This window comes from Ictidomys tridecemlineatus, chromosome 3 (assembly GCF_052094955.1).
Source record: "Ictidomys tridecemlineatus isolate mIctTri1 chromosome 3, mIctTri1.hap1, whole genome shotgun sequence".
NCBI classification, from domain to species: Eukaryota; Metazoa; Chordata; class Mammalia; order Rodentia; family Sciuridae; genus Ictidomys; species Ictidomys tridecemlineatus.
In genome coordinates this window covers 93,995,679-94,011,767 of record NC_135479.1, presented here as the reverse complement: position 1 = coordinate 94,011,767, position 16,089 = coordinate 93,995,679, and the positions used below count along the sequence as shown (strand labels likewise).

The window sequence follows — 16,089 nt, the reverse complement described above, 5'->3', positions numbered from 1 at the left end:
GGGACTGCTCATGGCCCCTGCAAGGATATTGCTGGAGTACTTCTCCAGGATTTCTAGGGACTTATTATTATTTAATATTTAGAAAATTATATGCTACAAATGTGTTCAGCAGTGAACAGAGAAGCAAAAATTAACAAGATCTTAGCCCTCAGGGAACACCCTATGTTCTAGATGAGACCATATTTATCCACGAGGCTCAGAAAGTTTACCATAAAAAAAGCAAGTGAATTTTCTACTTGGTACAGTAAATGCAGATGGAGAGGGGATTGGAAACCCTTTCATTATTTTGAGATGAGTAGAAGTGGGACAGTATGCAGATGGCTAGTATTAGTATATGGTTGCTGCTCTTCCTTTGTTTTTCTTAAAGGAGTCTTAAAAATTCATCCTTTTGAATGTTATCGAGACCCCCTAAAGTCTAGGCTTTCAGAAGTCCTTCCTAGATAATAGCAAGAGCAAAATGCCAGGAACATGAATCTTAATCACATTTTGAAATTTACTAGGTTATATTTTGTTTAAGACGACAGTCAGTTTTTAAGGTCACATCTTGACACTTCCCTCAGGCAGAAGCAGATAGCTAAGTGATATGAAGCATGATAATGGGGTTAGACATAACAGTTTTTGTTGACCCTTAAAAAAGGGTAATCTATTTTCTCTCTGTGCACCACAGTAAGCGAGCCCTAACAGCATACTCAGGAATGATAGTTGGGATACTAGTTGCACCTTATTTACATATTGTTTGATTCCATTTTTACAACAGACCTTTGATAGTAGCATTGTGTCTTCATTTCATGAATAAGGGAACTGAAACTCAGAAGGGGCAGACAAATTCCCCAACATCTCACAGCCAGGGAGTTACAGAGTCAGGATTAGAATCTAGGCTGTTGTTTTTCTAAAACGTTTATTTGTTGCAATAGGCCCCACCAATTCTGATGTTGGTACAGACTTTATATGTGACAATTCTGACACTTGTACTAGTACTGATAGTCTTCTTTGATGCTTTTTCTCCCTTTGGTACTGGGGATTAATCTCCACCCTTGAGCCACATCCGAGCCCTATTTTGTATTTAGAGGCAGGATCTCACTGAGCTGCTTAGTGCCTCACTTTTGCTGAGGCTGGCTTTGAACTCATGGTCCTCTTGCCTCAGCCTCCCAAGCTGCTGGGATTACAGATGTGTGCCACCCGGCCTGACTCCTTTGATGCTTTTAAGATGTGGAAAAATAACAGAAAATTTCTAATGTTAAATTATGTAGGTCATCTTTTCTTAAAACACAATGGAGACTTGAGCATGTGGTTGGTGATTGTTGGGTAAATGTTTTGAGAATTCAGAACTGGAGCTTGAGAACACTTCTTTGCTCCTTCTTGATCCAACCCTGGAAGAAGAGTTCTGCTTTGCATTGAAGACCTATTGTTTTTCCCTCTCTCTCCTGCAAATGCCTCCTGGCCACCATATTCTCTCCACCTCTCAGACTTAGCATAAGGTCTGTTCTTTGCCTGGAGTTTGGTTTTCCTTATCTTGGTTTGGCTCACTCCTACTCATCTTTTGGTTCTCAGCTGAAGACTCATTCTGGTAGGACAGCACTTCTTGGATTCTAGACTTGGTCTATTCCTCTCAAATTCCATTTCTCTGTCCTTCCTAGTATCTATCATATGACTGCAATTTCTCCTTTCAAATCTTTATCTCTCCTAAAGCAGATGGGGCCACATCTAAACTTTTTAGCATTTGAAACATGGAGGCACTCGATATCCTCTTAGGAAAACTTGAAAGACCTTGATGGACCAGCATTTGGAGAGAGGAGACAGAGAAATCAGCTTAGCCAAGTCTACTCTAGGCCTCTGGAGAACCACTCTCCTTTCTTTGATTCCTTTCTCCATGCCTGCTCCTATTGCCAGAAAGTATGGTAGAATCTTGGGAAGAAGAGGACAGGAGTGTCGCTCAGACAGTCTTGTTCTTAAGCTAAAGGATCATAAGGAGTCCTTGGGCTCACAATAGATGGGATCATATGGGAAGAATATTTGAGATTTGGGGATAAAACTGTGTCTTGCTGGTAATTGAGTGTCCTTTGTTTTGGCTGCACTCTTGTAAAGCAGTAGCAGGGCAGAATCTGGCTGAAGAACTGAGATTCACTAGCCAACACTATTTTCATTAGAGCAATAACTAAACATAAAATCTACCAGGATGGAAGTCTTAAGACTGAGAATCCAGGGCCAACTTAGGCTTTGCCATGGGGAAGACATGGTCTTGGTCTCATTTTTACCTTCCCGGGGCTCTTCAAAGGCTCTGATGAAAGCATGCATGAGAGTGAATTTGAATAGATGTACAACATAAACTTACTCATATTGTAGCTTGTTCTGCTTCAGAAGGTCCTCCACAGCGACACAATCTTCTGCTTTAACAGAGAAGTCAACTGTACTGCGGGCTTGGACTTGTATGACAGAATCTGGTTTCCAGAAGTCAATCTGAATACAAAATCAAGGCATATTATATTAGACTTCTACCACTCAAAAGGTGAGTTATAATCAGAAGGCACACTGTTGCTTATCTCCAACGAGTTATTTGCAAAATCAAAATTATCTGTGAAGATCCTTAAAAAAAACTCCTTTGAGTAAACAAATGTTGGGACCAAGCAGTTAGATATTGACAAAAACGTTTACAAATACATACATACGTAACATTAACTGATTATCAAGAATATACAATTTTTTCCCATAATACTATGTAAATGCAATATTCCACATGTGCTCTTTTCTACTTATTGATTTTCTAGAGCACTTGCTTATTACGATGGCAGAACAGTGGCAATGGATAAATATTCTAAACGAATGATAGTAAATTAGCTACTTACTGTCTATCCCCCCACCAAAAAAGGAGAGAAGCTGAACTCTTTTCCTTTTTTTTTTTTTTTTACTTTTGTTTTTTCCAATGGACTGATTTTATAAGTTTGTCCTGTGACTTACTTGAGTAGAAGTCACAGTAATCTGTGGAAACAAGAGTGTCCCTGACCTGGGGAAGATACCTCAGGGAGAAACTCAGCATTCTTCCATTCTGAGTATCTTGGCACCAAAGTACTTGAGAATAAAATATTCTTGGGGATCCAGGAATGTACTGACATTTTCATTTATTCAGTCACTTGACAGCTGTTACTGAGGACCTATTGTGTTTTAGGCTGTATGCCCAAGATGAGGGAATATACTAGTGGCAAATGAAATGTGGTCTCCGTCTTCATGAGGGCAACTTTAGAGAAAATTAAGTACAAAATAATAGCCTGTCATATTTGAAGACTCTAATGCTTTTGTTTGTGGATGTACAGCTTCAATATCCTTTTTTCCATGGAAAAGTATTAGAAATGCATACCACCTATTACAGGTGCATGTTTTCCTATTTCTTCCTTGTGCCTCCTGGAAGCCTGAGGTGAGCCTGATGTTGGGTCTTTCTTTGTCTCTCTGTCTCACCCAATCCCTGTTTAGATGTTTGTGAATTGGTCTCAGGCTGGTGATCAGATTGATGGTGATATTTAGGACCATTGCTTGGAATATTGGAAGGGAGCCAGATAGACTTAGACTGGACAGTAGAAATAGGAGTTCAGATGGTTCCGTTTCAGATACACTGAGGGATGAGTGGCGGGAACCCAGTAACCTATACCCTGCCCTGGTCATCTTCAAAATACTGTGGAAGTCGGGTGGGTGCTGAGCTGGGGTCTTAGAGAATGTCAGGGCAATGGAAGGCAGGAGAGTGAGGTCCCATCAAGAGGGATTCCAGAAGAAAAATATAGTGAGGTTATCACAAAGGGGTTGAACAGAGAGAGTATGGATGGTTGGATAAGGAGGAGCTACGGAATGCCACCTAGTGAGTCAACGATGACAGGATAAAGATGAGAGGTTAGATGATAGTGGAGGAAGGACAAAGGGTGCCGTGTGACAAGAGCCCAGAAAGCTGGGGCTGCCTAGCCAGCATTGTGCAGGGAAAGGCAAGGAAAGGAAGCACATGGGAAGAGGGAGGCTGTTTTTGGAAGCTGTCTCTGATGGCGTTCCTGACAGTAGGTGCCCGTGATTTCAAGGTGAGGCAGGAGAGGAGAGAGTGACTTTGTGATAGGCACAGAGGTGTAGCGTTGGCAAAGCGCATAAAGTCCTCGGAGCATCTGTAGCCGACCGGATATCGTCCACTTACATGTAATTGTGGGGACCTTTAAGTGTGTTCAGCAGACTCCCCAGTTCTAAGATCTACTTCTCTGTTCCTGAGGGCACTTTCCCCTGGGACTAGGAAAAGCCAAATATCAGCTCTGGGGAGGCAGGGGCTGCAGAGGACCTATCTTTTTCTGGAGAACTGCTCAACTAGTGACCTTGGAAAGTATTTTTTAATTTAGGTTCCCCAACTCCTGACCTCTCAGGTGCAATCACTTTGAAATATGTAGTTTGTACCTTTTCCTAAACTGTCCCTATGGATTAAGATCGGGGGTCCTTTGTGGTACTTGGCTTAGTAATGCTGCCCTCTTTTTTGACTGTATTACTTCCCACTTTTATTTATTTATTAATTTTGTATCAGAGCTCTCTGCATTCCTAAATGGCCTCCTTCCCCACAAATCTTTGTTTCGGGTCCATTCTGGAAAAAACCTCTATTAGAGTCTACATTTCTACTCAAAGCAAAAATACCTGATGGTATTTTTGGTGATGATTCTAATTTGACCTTGAGTATGGGTTTCTTTCTGATACTAAACTGAAAATTGTCTTCTCTCACCTCCTAAGCTCTTGCCCATAGGTCTGGGTTCTGCCAAATATTGGAACATTACATATGAATATATAGTGTTATCTTTAAAATTCTGCTCTGAGAATGGGGGATTCTTATAGGGGATGTTGTAAACATGTTTGACAAAAACTTGGAGACCCAGCCTCAGGTTGCTTAAAAATTTCATTTCAACATGGGTAAACTTGATCAGCAAATCTGTCAACACCCATCAGTGTGGAGTGCTGTGGGTGTGACATAGTCTTCCCCAAATTGTCCCTTGTACTTCCCAGGAACACAGCTGGAAGTCAGCAGCAAACAGTAGCTGCCCAGATATTTACCAATGCACCAAGTGTGGATCCTAACGATAAACTCAAGTAATGACACAAAGAGGTAGTGTGAATTTCAGAAACTTCCAAGAACTTGTGAATGAGATGTATGCCTGAGTATGGAAAAGGGTGAAATATGCAAGATGCAGGGGAATGAGTTATATGTTCAGATGTTATAAAACTGAAGTTACAAAATTACAAGTGTGGCAGAGAACCATACACAAGATTTGTTGGAAGGATATCTTTGAGTGACAGTCTGGTAAGAATACCACCTACATCAGCCAACTGGATAATAACCAACGAGTCCTTTCTATAATGTTTCACAAAACAAGCACAAAAGCAAGATGGAACCTTAAAATCGTTTGAGAATATGATTGGCATATAAAAGAATGTATACTGGTGTTGGAATCCTTGGTTCGTCACACGTTTATTTGTCCACCTTGCATATTTGACTCTGAGTTGAGCATCTGATAGATCCCTTCATTTATCTTAAGGACATTTTCCCATTTTCCTTTCTAGTTAGAAAATGAAGCAACTTCTATTCCAGGCCTAATTTCAGACAGAGGGAGGAGCTTCCTATTGTAGCATCGACAATGAGACATGGGAACTGTGACAATACAAGATAGAGCAAAGCGTACCTTAAACTTGGAAAACAGATTTCAAGAAGGGCTAGAGAAAATAAAATGCATTTTATGGCAAATGTCTCCAATAAAGGGACCAGTATAACCTTAATGGCAAGGGGGTAAAATTAAATCCTTCCTACACAATTGCAGATGAAAGAGGAGAGGCTGCAGAGTGCAGCCTGGCCCAGATCTCTCCAATACATTCAGCTTTTAAAGGGCACTTTCAAAAGCTGGGAGGAAGGACACTTGGCCAAAGATGAATACGAATACTGGATGCCCTTGTAATGATCTTATCAGGAAGGCCACATCCCAGAATACACTACCACACACAATTGGTAGAGAGAATAAAAAAAAAAATCTCCTTTTTAATCATGTTGGACATTAAAAAAAAAAAAAAGGAAAAGAAAAGAAGAGGAAACATATGTCCTACTTCTCAGAGCTAAGGCATAATGTTTGAAGAGAGAAATTGGCCTCTTATTTGGCTTCTGTCCTTTCTAAGAAGGAATAACACTGTTCCTTGTATCGTATACTTTTACGGAGAGAGGAAATTACCATCAAGATAAGTTAAAAATTTTTCACATGCTATTTAAGCAGAAATGATTTCTCTGGAAAGAGAGCATTGAGGTCCAAGGTAGATGGGGAGATGGGTGATTCTACTGGCATGTAAATTTTATTCAGAATCTCAGATCTGATGCTAGCAACAATGAAACGTGCATAGTTCTTCCTGTTTAAGTTTTTCCTAAGTGTTTTACCTAAACCAACTCTCACAGCAATCCTCAAAGGTAATAGTATTATCAACATTATGCCAATGGGGAAGTTGGGTCTCAAAGAGGTGTCTGAGGCTTAGATACCCAGTGGTAGGGTCAGGAATTGAACAAAGCAGCCTGAGACCCGATTCTCTGCTCCTGCCCACCATAAAATGTTGAATTTTAGGGGCTGGAGTTAGGCTCAGTGCTGGAGCACTTATTTAGCCTATGTGAGGCCCTGGGTTCGATTCTCAGCACCACATAAAATAAATAAATAAAATAAAGGTCCATCAACATCGAAAAAAAATCATAGAAATGCTGAATTTTAGATAACTAGGAAAAAAAGGTACAGATGTGATTGCAGAACTTTTCCAGCAACATTGGAAGAAATAAGAGTTTGAAGGGCTTCCTGGGGAGTAATGGGGGCCCAGTCCTGGATTTCATCAACAGGTGAAGCCCAGAAGCAGGAGCTCCTGGGGCCTGGCATGGGTGCTGGCAGAGCCACAGAGGAAACTGGAAGGAGATGGACAGAAAAGGAAGCTGAGTTTTCTGGAAGTCAGACACAATTAACTTCATCTTCTTGTTGGAAGAGACCCCTAGCCAGGAAAATACTGATACTTGATCTGTCAATCATTTGATGAAGTCTGCACTGAAATCTTCTTGACAAACTGGAAACATGCCTCTAACTTAGGGCAGTTGAGCAGACTTACCCAAGGAGAACAGGCTGATGGATCACTATTCAGGGCTGACTACTGTGTCTCACACATCAGAGATGCTGATTAATGAGGTGAATGAGCACAACCCAGGTCTCTTTTCTGTGCTTACCCCTGATCTACTTAATATTTTTCTTTATCAGTGACCAAAGTCAAAAAGGGATGCTTATCAAACTTGAAGGTAACACAAAGTTAGGAGGAAGAATTATTTCCTTGTTGACCGAATTCACTCTTAAAAAGATCTCAACATGCTGAAAACAGGCTATCAAGATAAATTTTAGCAGCATAAATCTAAAATCCCATATTTAGGTAAAAATAAAAGGTCAGTTAGGTAAGCAAAGAAGAAGGAATAGCTTGTTGAAAGGTGATTCATCTGAGGAAAAAATAACCTAATGATTTTGATTGAACACAGGTTTAACAGAAGCAAAGAATGTTATATAAGGGCTCAAGATGCTAAAAAAGTCTTAGACCCCATTAATAAATGTCTGCTTTACAAATGGAGGCAGGCAATGGTCCTGTATCATGTATTAATCAGACTGTACCTGGAGGCCAACTGTCAATTCTGGGAGCCACATTTTTTAACAGGAAATCCAGACAGACTGAGCTATATCCAGAGGTGACCAGAATGATCAAGGGTCTGTAAACTAGTGCTAAGAGAAATGATGAGAGGCCTGGAAAAGATAAATCCTTAGAAGTAACACAATATTTGGTTCAGCTAGGTCTAATGGGCCAAAGTTAGAAAAGGCAGCCTTCAAATAAGAGGGAGAAAACAGGCTGACTTTTAAGGCAAATGGATGATTCCAGAAAGTAGTATATCTACTATCCCTGCAGGTTTTATTAGGGCTAGCAACCGAGGATGCCATTTCCTGGGAGGAAATTCCAGATTTGAGTGGAAGATTGGAATTGGTGACTTTCTATTCTCTTTCAGTGTTAAAAACCTTGGATGATGTGAAATGCACTACCTTTTTCTTTCTTCACAATTTCAAAGCTAGAAAATGAAAGCGAGGTGGATAGATAGATATTTAGGAGCCAGGAGGACTTGCTAATATGTTTGTGAAGAAACAGCACCAGTTCAAGTGGACCTATTTGTGATCAGCAATAACTTCCTGCCACATTACAGACACAATTAAAAATGTTGGTTTCCACCCTGTAAACAGTGATTTTTTTAAAAAAAAGTAACAGAGAGATTTTGGTTGCTTAAAAGCAAAATAAAAGTAAGGAAACCACTCATGGTTTTCTAATTTCCCCCCTTGCCTCCCCACCCACCTCACATCATATCATTAAGAGGACCAAAATCAAGGTCATGAAACCTCAAGTTGTTTGATTTGGAATGAAAGAAAATCAAAGAGAACAGATGATACGTGAGTTGTGGAAATGAATTTGAAGTTGGACACAAGCCTAGTTCCTCAGTCATTTCCAAGTTGATCATTTTTCTTTCTTGCTTTAGAAGGGAAGTGGCTGTACATTAGATGTTCTGTGACCTTTGAGACGGCTGCAGCTCACCCAGTTGTCACACTCTGTCAGCACTTTGAAAAGTCTTTATGGATTTATAATACTATGGGGCTTGTGGCTATCTAAATTAGGCAGGAAAATCAGGTATCATGGTATTATGTGCTTTCCAAGGTTTTATTTCTTGCTACTGAAATGCTGTAGTTAATATTTCCTGCCATTCCTCCTTTGACGGAATCACAGTACAACCAGTTTTTAAAGCAGGTGTGAAGCAAACCTAATGTACATAATGGTTGCTTACCTGGTAGTTGCTGGCCAACTCACGGATTACGTCGAGGTGATTTTCATCTTCAACTTGAACACGGAATACCTCATGACTAAATGGTGAGATAGGAGAAGAATAGGAAATTAAAAGTTGGGTAATGTGTCCAAACTTTTGGACTAACAAGGAAGAAGACTAGCTCTTTAAGGAATTGCTCACCTACCCTTCAAAGGGCTCACTAGGAGGATGAGCAGAGGCGAGGGCGGCGGTCACCAGAGCCAGGAACACCAACATTGTGTCTGACGAGGCCTGTTGGGTGACTCAGAGTGCCACCTGCCTTTATACGCGGAGTGTTCTTTACTCTCTCCTCCAAGATTGCAAATAAACACTATCAGATCTTGATTACTGGTTTTCCTGGCATTGCTGCCTTGGAAGCTGTGTGAAGTCTGAGAAGATCTCTCTCTCAACACCTGTGGAAACAGACCAAATTTATCTAATTTGGAGTTAGACCTTGAGTAGTCTAGTGCAAAATGTATTTTAAATAAAATCTATGTTGTGGTCTTTCTTTTTTTTTTTAAATTGAGAATTGTGTAAGTAAATTCTATAGATCTAAGTATAAAGTTTGATGCATCTTGACAAATGTGTACATCTGTGTATGTTATGTACCAAACAAGGTATAGAACATTTCCTACCCTAAGAAGTTTCCTTGAGCACCTTTATAGCTCATTTCTGTGCTCTGAGCCTCTGCCAACCACTACCCCAATTTCTAGCTTTATGCATAAGTTTTGCTTGTCCACACTTTGTGCAAATGAGTTCTACCATATGCATGATTTTAAGATTTATTAGCTTATATTATTGTTTTGTTTTTATTATTGTTTACATTATATTATTGTTTTGTTCCTTTTTATCACAAGTAATGTTCCATCGGATGAATATGCTATGATTTGTTCAGCTATTTTCCTTTTGATAGATATTTATGCTTCCAATTTTATTTTACTGCAAATAAAGCTGCAATAAACATTTTGCACAAGTCTTTTTGTTGAGATGTATTTTCATTTGGACAAGGAGTGGATAAATATCTAAGTGGAACTGCTAAACAATAATGTTGATGTAGTTTTGGCATTAGAAGGTCTTACCATGCTGGATGTTGTGGCACACACTTGTAATCCCAGGGGCTTGGGAAGCTGAGGCAGGAGGATCATAAGTTCAAAGTTAGACTTAGCAACTTAGCAAAGCCTTAAGCAATTTAGAAAGATTCTGCCTTAAAAATAAATAAATTAAAGGGCTAAGGATGTAACCCATTGGTAAATATTCCCTAGGTTAAATCCTCAGTACCCTCTCCCCCCCAAAAAAGGGCAACCTACCATTTTTCCATAGTGGTGGCACCATTTGAAATTTTCACCAGTATCCAGTTGTTCTGATAGAACACAACCATATGTTTGTGAATATACATATATATGTTAGCCTCCTTTTTCTTCAATTTCCATGAAAAATCATACTGGGACTTTGGTATTGCATTAAGTCTACTTTTCCATTTGAGGATAACTGATATCATTACAATATTGAGTCTTTCAACTCATAAGCATGAGATCTGTTTACATTAATCTTGGTATTTGTCAAAAAGTGTGAAGAACCTGAGATTTTATTCTACCTGGAAGATAACAAGTTATCCTGCCACTGTCTCATAGATATTGGCAGAAGACATGAGACTCCTGGGTCAGAATTAAAGACTTTATTAGTCATGGTAGAGCAAGCAGCATAACCTTCATGTTTGTTTGTGTCAGTTCTTTTACACATAGTCCTATGGGGATGATGAGCAGGTGGGTCCAGGTAGATACTGGGTATATAGGTTTGTATTACAGGTGAGATATACTGAATTTAGGAACTCCAAATCTTAAGAGGGAATGCTAGCAAACTTTCCCAACCTTTGCCCCGTAGGAGACATTCATTATCCTGGAAAGGAACAGACCCTTCTTTTGCTTGGGAGGGAGGCAACAGCTCTACTTTTCAATCTCTCTGTTATACAAATATCATTGAAAAGACAGTTCAGAATAGATGCTGTCCTAAGGTACAAAAATAGAGGGATTTATGGAGAATTGGTTCTCAATAATACCTACCACTTTCTATACCTTCTTTAATAATGAATTTTCCCATGAATATGCTACTCTGATCTGACAAGTGCTAGAACCAAATCCATTCTACTTATAAATGTGGCAGTTAATTGAAGTCAATATCAATAGGACTCCATGTGGTATGATAAGGCCCATCTGCAACATTACCTCAGCCATTCCTCCCCAGGTCCCGGGCCCAAAAAACTGAACAAATTGCATAAACTATCAGTTTCTACCTTGGAGAACTAGGCAGCTTTCTCCTAAAGTTTTAGTATTGACTGTTCCACTCACTTGAGTCAATAATCCGGGCACAACAGGATCTGTTAACTATTGCATGAACTCCACCATTGCCTGTAAGGAGAAAGTAATCTAGGGCAAGTTTATCATCCAGAACAATTCTGGGCTGAGAGTTAGGACTAACCCTAAAGTCTTCTAGGACTAACATGGTTTTTAATGCATTTGGTGTGTGTGTGTGTGTGTGTGTGTGTGTGTGTGTGTGTGTGTGTGTGTGTGTTTTAAAATCCAACCCAAGATTGCATTTAATTGATGCTGTCTCTTTAGTCTTCTTTAATTTGAACCAGACCTTCAAACTTTATGTTTTATAATGTTGATATTTGAAAAGAGTACAAATATGTCAGTTTGGTTTGTCTCCTTGTTTTTCATAATTTCATTAACAAATTAAAAAATTAAATCCCAATTGTATAACTTCCTAAGTATAAAGGATATAAATGTATCTATACTTTATTAACACAACTTAATAAAAAGTTGAAAAAAATTCATTGATTTTGACAAGCCTACCTCTTTTGCAAGTATTATTAATTATTCCCTTCCGTTTACCCACTTACAATGATTTGCTTTTATCTCTGCATATTTTAATTTATTTTTGTATTTTGTATTAATTTATTTTGTATTGAATATTTTTGCATCTTTTTTTCCACTTGGATCGCAAGCTTCTTGAGAGATCAAACTGTATCTTATTCATTTTAATTTGTTTTGTAGCAGGTGCAGGCTTCTTTGTAGAATGAAAGAATGAAGACATAACGACAATCTGATATTTTCAAAGTAATGCCACGTTATTTTGGCATTGTCCAATAACCATATTATAGGGATATTAAAATTAAGACAGATATTGCTTTCTTAGGAAGGTCACATTTTAGCCTTCTCTTGTATTAATGGCAAAAATACTTTCCAGAACAAGTCACATCAAAGAAAAAAAAATTATAAACTGAATCGCCCTCCCACCATACTGAGAATTGTCAGTTTCCTTGGAGGAGAGGGTTCTTCCGAGAATCTTTTTCGTATTCAGAAGTAATGATTAAGTGGCGTTCCACATAGGAAGGATTTCTGATGATCACACCCATTTTATACTATGTTCCTGGTCCCCCAATATGGTGAGTCATATCATTTGCTCATTCTTCATAGAATCATTCTAAATCATCTTGCCTTTGGATTTAGCCCCTTTTAAAGTCTTTCTAGTCTCAACCTTTGCAATCTATTAATCCTGATTTAGGTTCTTTACTTACTTCACTTCCCTTTCCTAGGTTGCCCTCAAATTCCCTCTTGGTTGCATCTAAAAATAAAACTAAACTAGGTAAATGAAAGAGATACTTGTTATTCACAGAGCTGATAAGTTCAGCAACAGTGCTGACTTCACAAGCCCAGTTCACAATGGTTGTTTAGTCTGAGCCTTTCTTTTTGGCTAACTCTCTTATGAAATAAAAGGATGGACACTATTGGTTGAAGTTGTGCATCTAAGTGGGTTAGTAACCCATTTTTGAAAGATAATGTATTCCTCCCCAAATTTCTAACCCACCTCTAGATTGTATCCCAGTGGACTGACTTTGGACATGAACCTGAAAATCCTGGAGCCAATTCTAGTTGTGAGGATGATGGGATATGCTGATTGGCCAGGTCTGAGTCATGTGATCACCATCACCCATAGACCTTTAGCATAAGCCTCACACAAACTACTCAATACAGCTACTACTGCTGCTGCTGACACCCTTTCTAGGACAGATCTTGAGATCTCTTATGTTTTGTCATCAGCTTGCAAGTCAGCGTCAAGGTATTAGGTGTCAGTGCCTTTGGTTTAAGGTACTCTAGGAAAATAAAAGTCTGACTTTTAACTTGGAAAACTAGAAGGGTCACATTAATTGTGACCCTTAATGTAATCACATTAACTGTTTCCTGCGGTCTGTTAGCTGGAGCAGTCTCCAAACTTACAGAAGGGGTTCAGATCTGGATGACTAAAAAGAGTGGCAAATATTCACACACACAAAAAGAGAACATAATCGTTTGTGGATGACTTTTGATGCTATGTTTGGAGCTGTAAACATTGAAGAAAGTTTATCTCAACTGATGTTTTGTGGATCCATGTGGAGGGCAATCAGGATTTTTAGGTATTAAATTTTTTTGTTAGGTGCTATAATTTCCTCATAGATTTAGAAACTTCTTCCTTTTGTCTCATGTATGTATTTTTAAATTCCTCTTTTTAATTCACAGTCTTGATAATTAAGAAAACAAAAGGCAAATTTGTGTTCATCTCTGGTTCATGCAACAGTGTGGAACACTGTTTTGGAGAACCTGTAAGCTGCTAGTGGTATTATGATTCATCTTGTGTGATGTCTCAATTTTTTGAAGAACATTTTCCTGAGCATATTCCATGGTACAAAGTAGAAAAGATTTCTGAGTGCTAATATGTCTGCCTTAAGCTAAAACAAATGCAATCAAGGGACTCTGGCATATGACATTTCCTAAATACCTGGTGCAATAGAGGCCAAGAATAGTCAAGTCCAGGTAAAATTAGAAGACTCAGGACCATCTCCCCCGAGATAAGAGGAATACATTATCTTCCAAAATGGGTTACTAACCCACTTGAATGCACAAATATCCATTATTTGGATACTAAGCCAAACTTAGTGTCCTCCTATGTTTGGCTGTAAAACACTATCTTTGGAAGCATCAGTTCAGATCAGTGGGGATACATTCTGGAACTCTCTTGACTGTGTTCCTGACTGTCATCACATTAACTTAAGGGTTTGGCTGTGTGGATTCCTTGATCTCTTTGTTTAACAAGACTTTATTGTGATTCTCATGTTACTATCACTGGGCTAAGCACTATGGGGAATTCAAAGATAAAAAGCGTTTGATTCCTGTTCTTCGATCCCTGACTGCCATGTATGAAGACACTTTAAGCACAAATATTAAAGAAGGAGTTTCCTTGATACCTTTCTGCTTTGTCTTAGAGTGTAGGTTAATAATTTGGTCCAAAGGTGGTTCTGGACAGGTCATTCTTTTAGTTCTAGGAACTGATGTGGGAGAAGTTACTAGAAAACTGTTCTTCAGCATTAGAAGACCAAATGATAACCAGAAAAAGAAGCAAACTTGGAGGTGCGTAATTTCTGTTAAGTCAGAGAAAACAGTTCTAATTACTTGAAGAAGCTCAAGTGACTGTGCATGTATATGTGTCTGTTGGCTATTGAGTGGAAAGATTTTTACATAAAAACGATTCTCTCTGAAATCCTGTATCATCTTCTTTATTTGGTTTAGTTCAAATCTGCCCCAATGAATATGATTGTAGGAGTCCAGATTATAAGACCCCAGAAAGTGCCCCTTTAGCATATAGATTATTTTGGGAAACAGCAGACAGGACAAACTCTGAAAACAGAATAGATGTTACCCTTTTATAAGAGAAAGTTACCTTTGTAAAGGAAATTTCCATTTGCAAGGGTGTGGTCTTCTCTCTGCCAGGAAGAGAAGAATGCATGACAAAACTTACCCTTGTTTACTGTACTTTTCCTGCTTTTCTTGTAATGGGTCTTGTGGGAGATCAGCTCCAACAGGGGGTCTCAGGAGACAAACGGATGGTGAGGAGTCAGCGGAAGAGGAGGTGGAGAAACAACACAGACACCAAAGTGAAGGTGTTGATCCCAATCTTTACTTGTGAAGTTGGTCATATATACTTTTCATTTTGGCAGGCTCACAGTACTTTGTGGTTACAAAACAGGAATCATTATTCAAAGAAACAAAATATTACATAGCTACAATTAGAATTGAAGAATGTATCTTGGCTTATGCATAAGCAAGCATTTGTACTTTCAGTTCGCGTTTTGCTTTGAGCTGTTTCTGCTTAGTTAACTTTTAATAATAGTTACAAATGTCCCAAACTATTGGCCTATACCTTGACTATTCTTTCTTGACTTACTGACTGGAACGGGTGCCATGGTTACGGCAAGTGGTTGACTTGTTATTACTTTTAATCAAACAAAAGTAAGAGCACAAACCATTGTGCATAGGAACAAGAACAAGTTGCCCAGTACTAAACACTAATCTATCTTCTTAACATTAATTTTTCTTCTCTAGATTTTAATTTAATTTCTCAAAAACTTCCTTGATAGGAATACAGGGAGTTTTTCATTAGACATTAACAATGTACACTCCACAGCTGAATCATTGCATTTAGAGCAAACAGATCTATGCTTTAGAAGTAGTTGCATTAATTGGGAAAGTCATGATTTTTCCTTCATACTTAATGGTCATATGAGAAATAGCAACTATACTTATTAAAGGAATACAAAAACAAATCAGCCCATTCCCAGAAACATACTGCCCTCCTCCAGAGGATGGATGCCTTGCGCCATCCACCTCAGTAGGGCCTTGCCATTGCCTGAGTCAGGGGAGGGGCGCAGCAGGGTCTCCCCCACATCTTTTCAGCAGATGATGACATTTAAGACAACTTTCAGAGATTTTTTAATTTTTTCCTTGGGTATTTTTCATTTATACATGAGGAACACATATCAATAAACTTATGTTTGTTTTCTTAACATTAATCTGTCTTTTGTTATGGGGCTTCATCCCAACTAAAAATTCAGAAAGGTGGGGCTGGGGATGTGGCTCAAGCGGTAGCGCGCTCACCTGGCATGCGTGCGACCCGGGTTCGATCCTCAGCACCACATACAAACAAAGATGTTGTGTCCGCCAAGAACTGAAAAATAAATATTAAAAATTCTCTCTCCTCTCTCACTCTCTCTTTAAAAAAAAAATTCAGAAAGGGTAGAAGGGTACAAGTGGATAGATCATAATTTGTCTATCCATTTATATGATGATGGACATTTGGCTTTTTCCCAGATTTTGGCTATT

General features: G+C 38.9%; 1 protein-coding gene across 1 annotated transcript in view; it reads right to left on the bottom strand.

Moving 5' to 3' along the window:
- The window catches only part of Cpb1 (carboxypeptidase B1), a 30,986-nt gene extending 21,679 nt beyond the window's left edge, over positions 1-9,307 (bottom strand). Inside the window, exons 1-3 of the mRNA XM_005325720.4 lie at positions 9,063-9,307; positions 8,879-8,954; positions 2,333-2,457 (exon numbers count right to left, since the gene is read on the bottom strand). Of these exons, the coding sequence (XP_005325777.2) occupies positions 2,333-2,457; positions 8,879-8,954; positions 9,063-9,133 (272 nt within the window). The 5' untranslated portion in view covers positions 9,134-9,307. The remainder of the gene's footprint in view (positions 1-2,332; positions 2,458-8,878; positions 8,955-9,062) is intronic.
- Between the last annotated feature and the right edge of the window lie 6,782 nt (positions 9,308-16,089).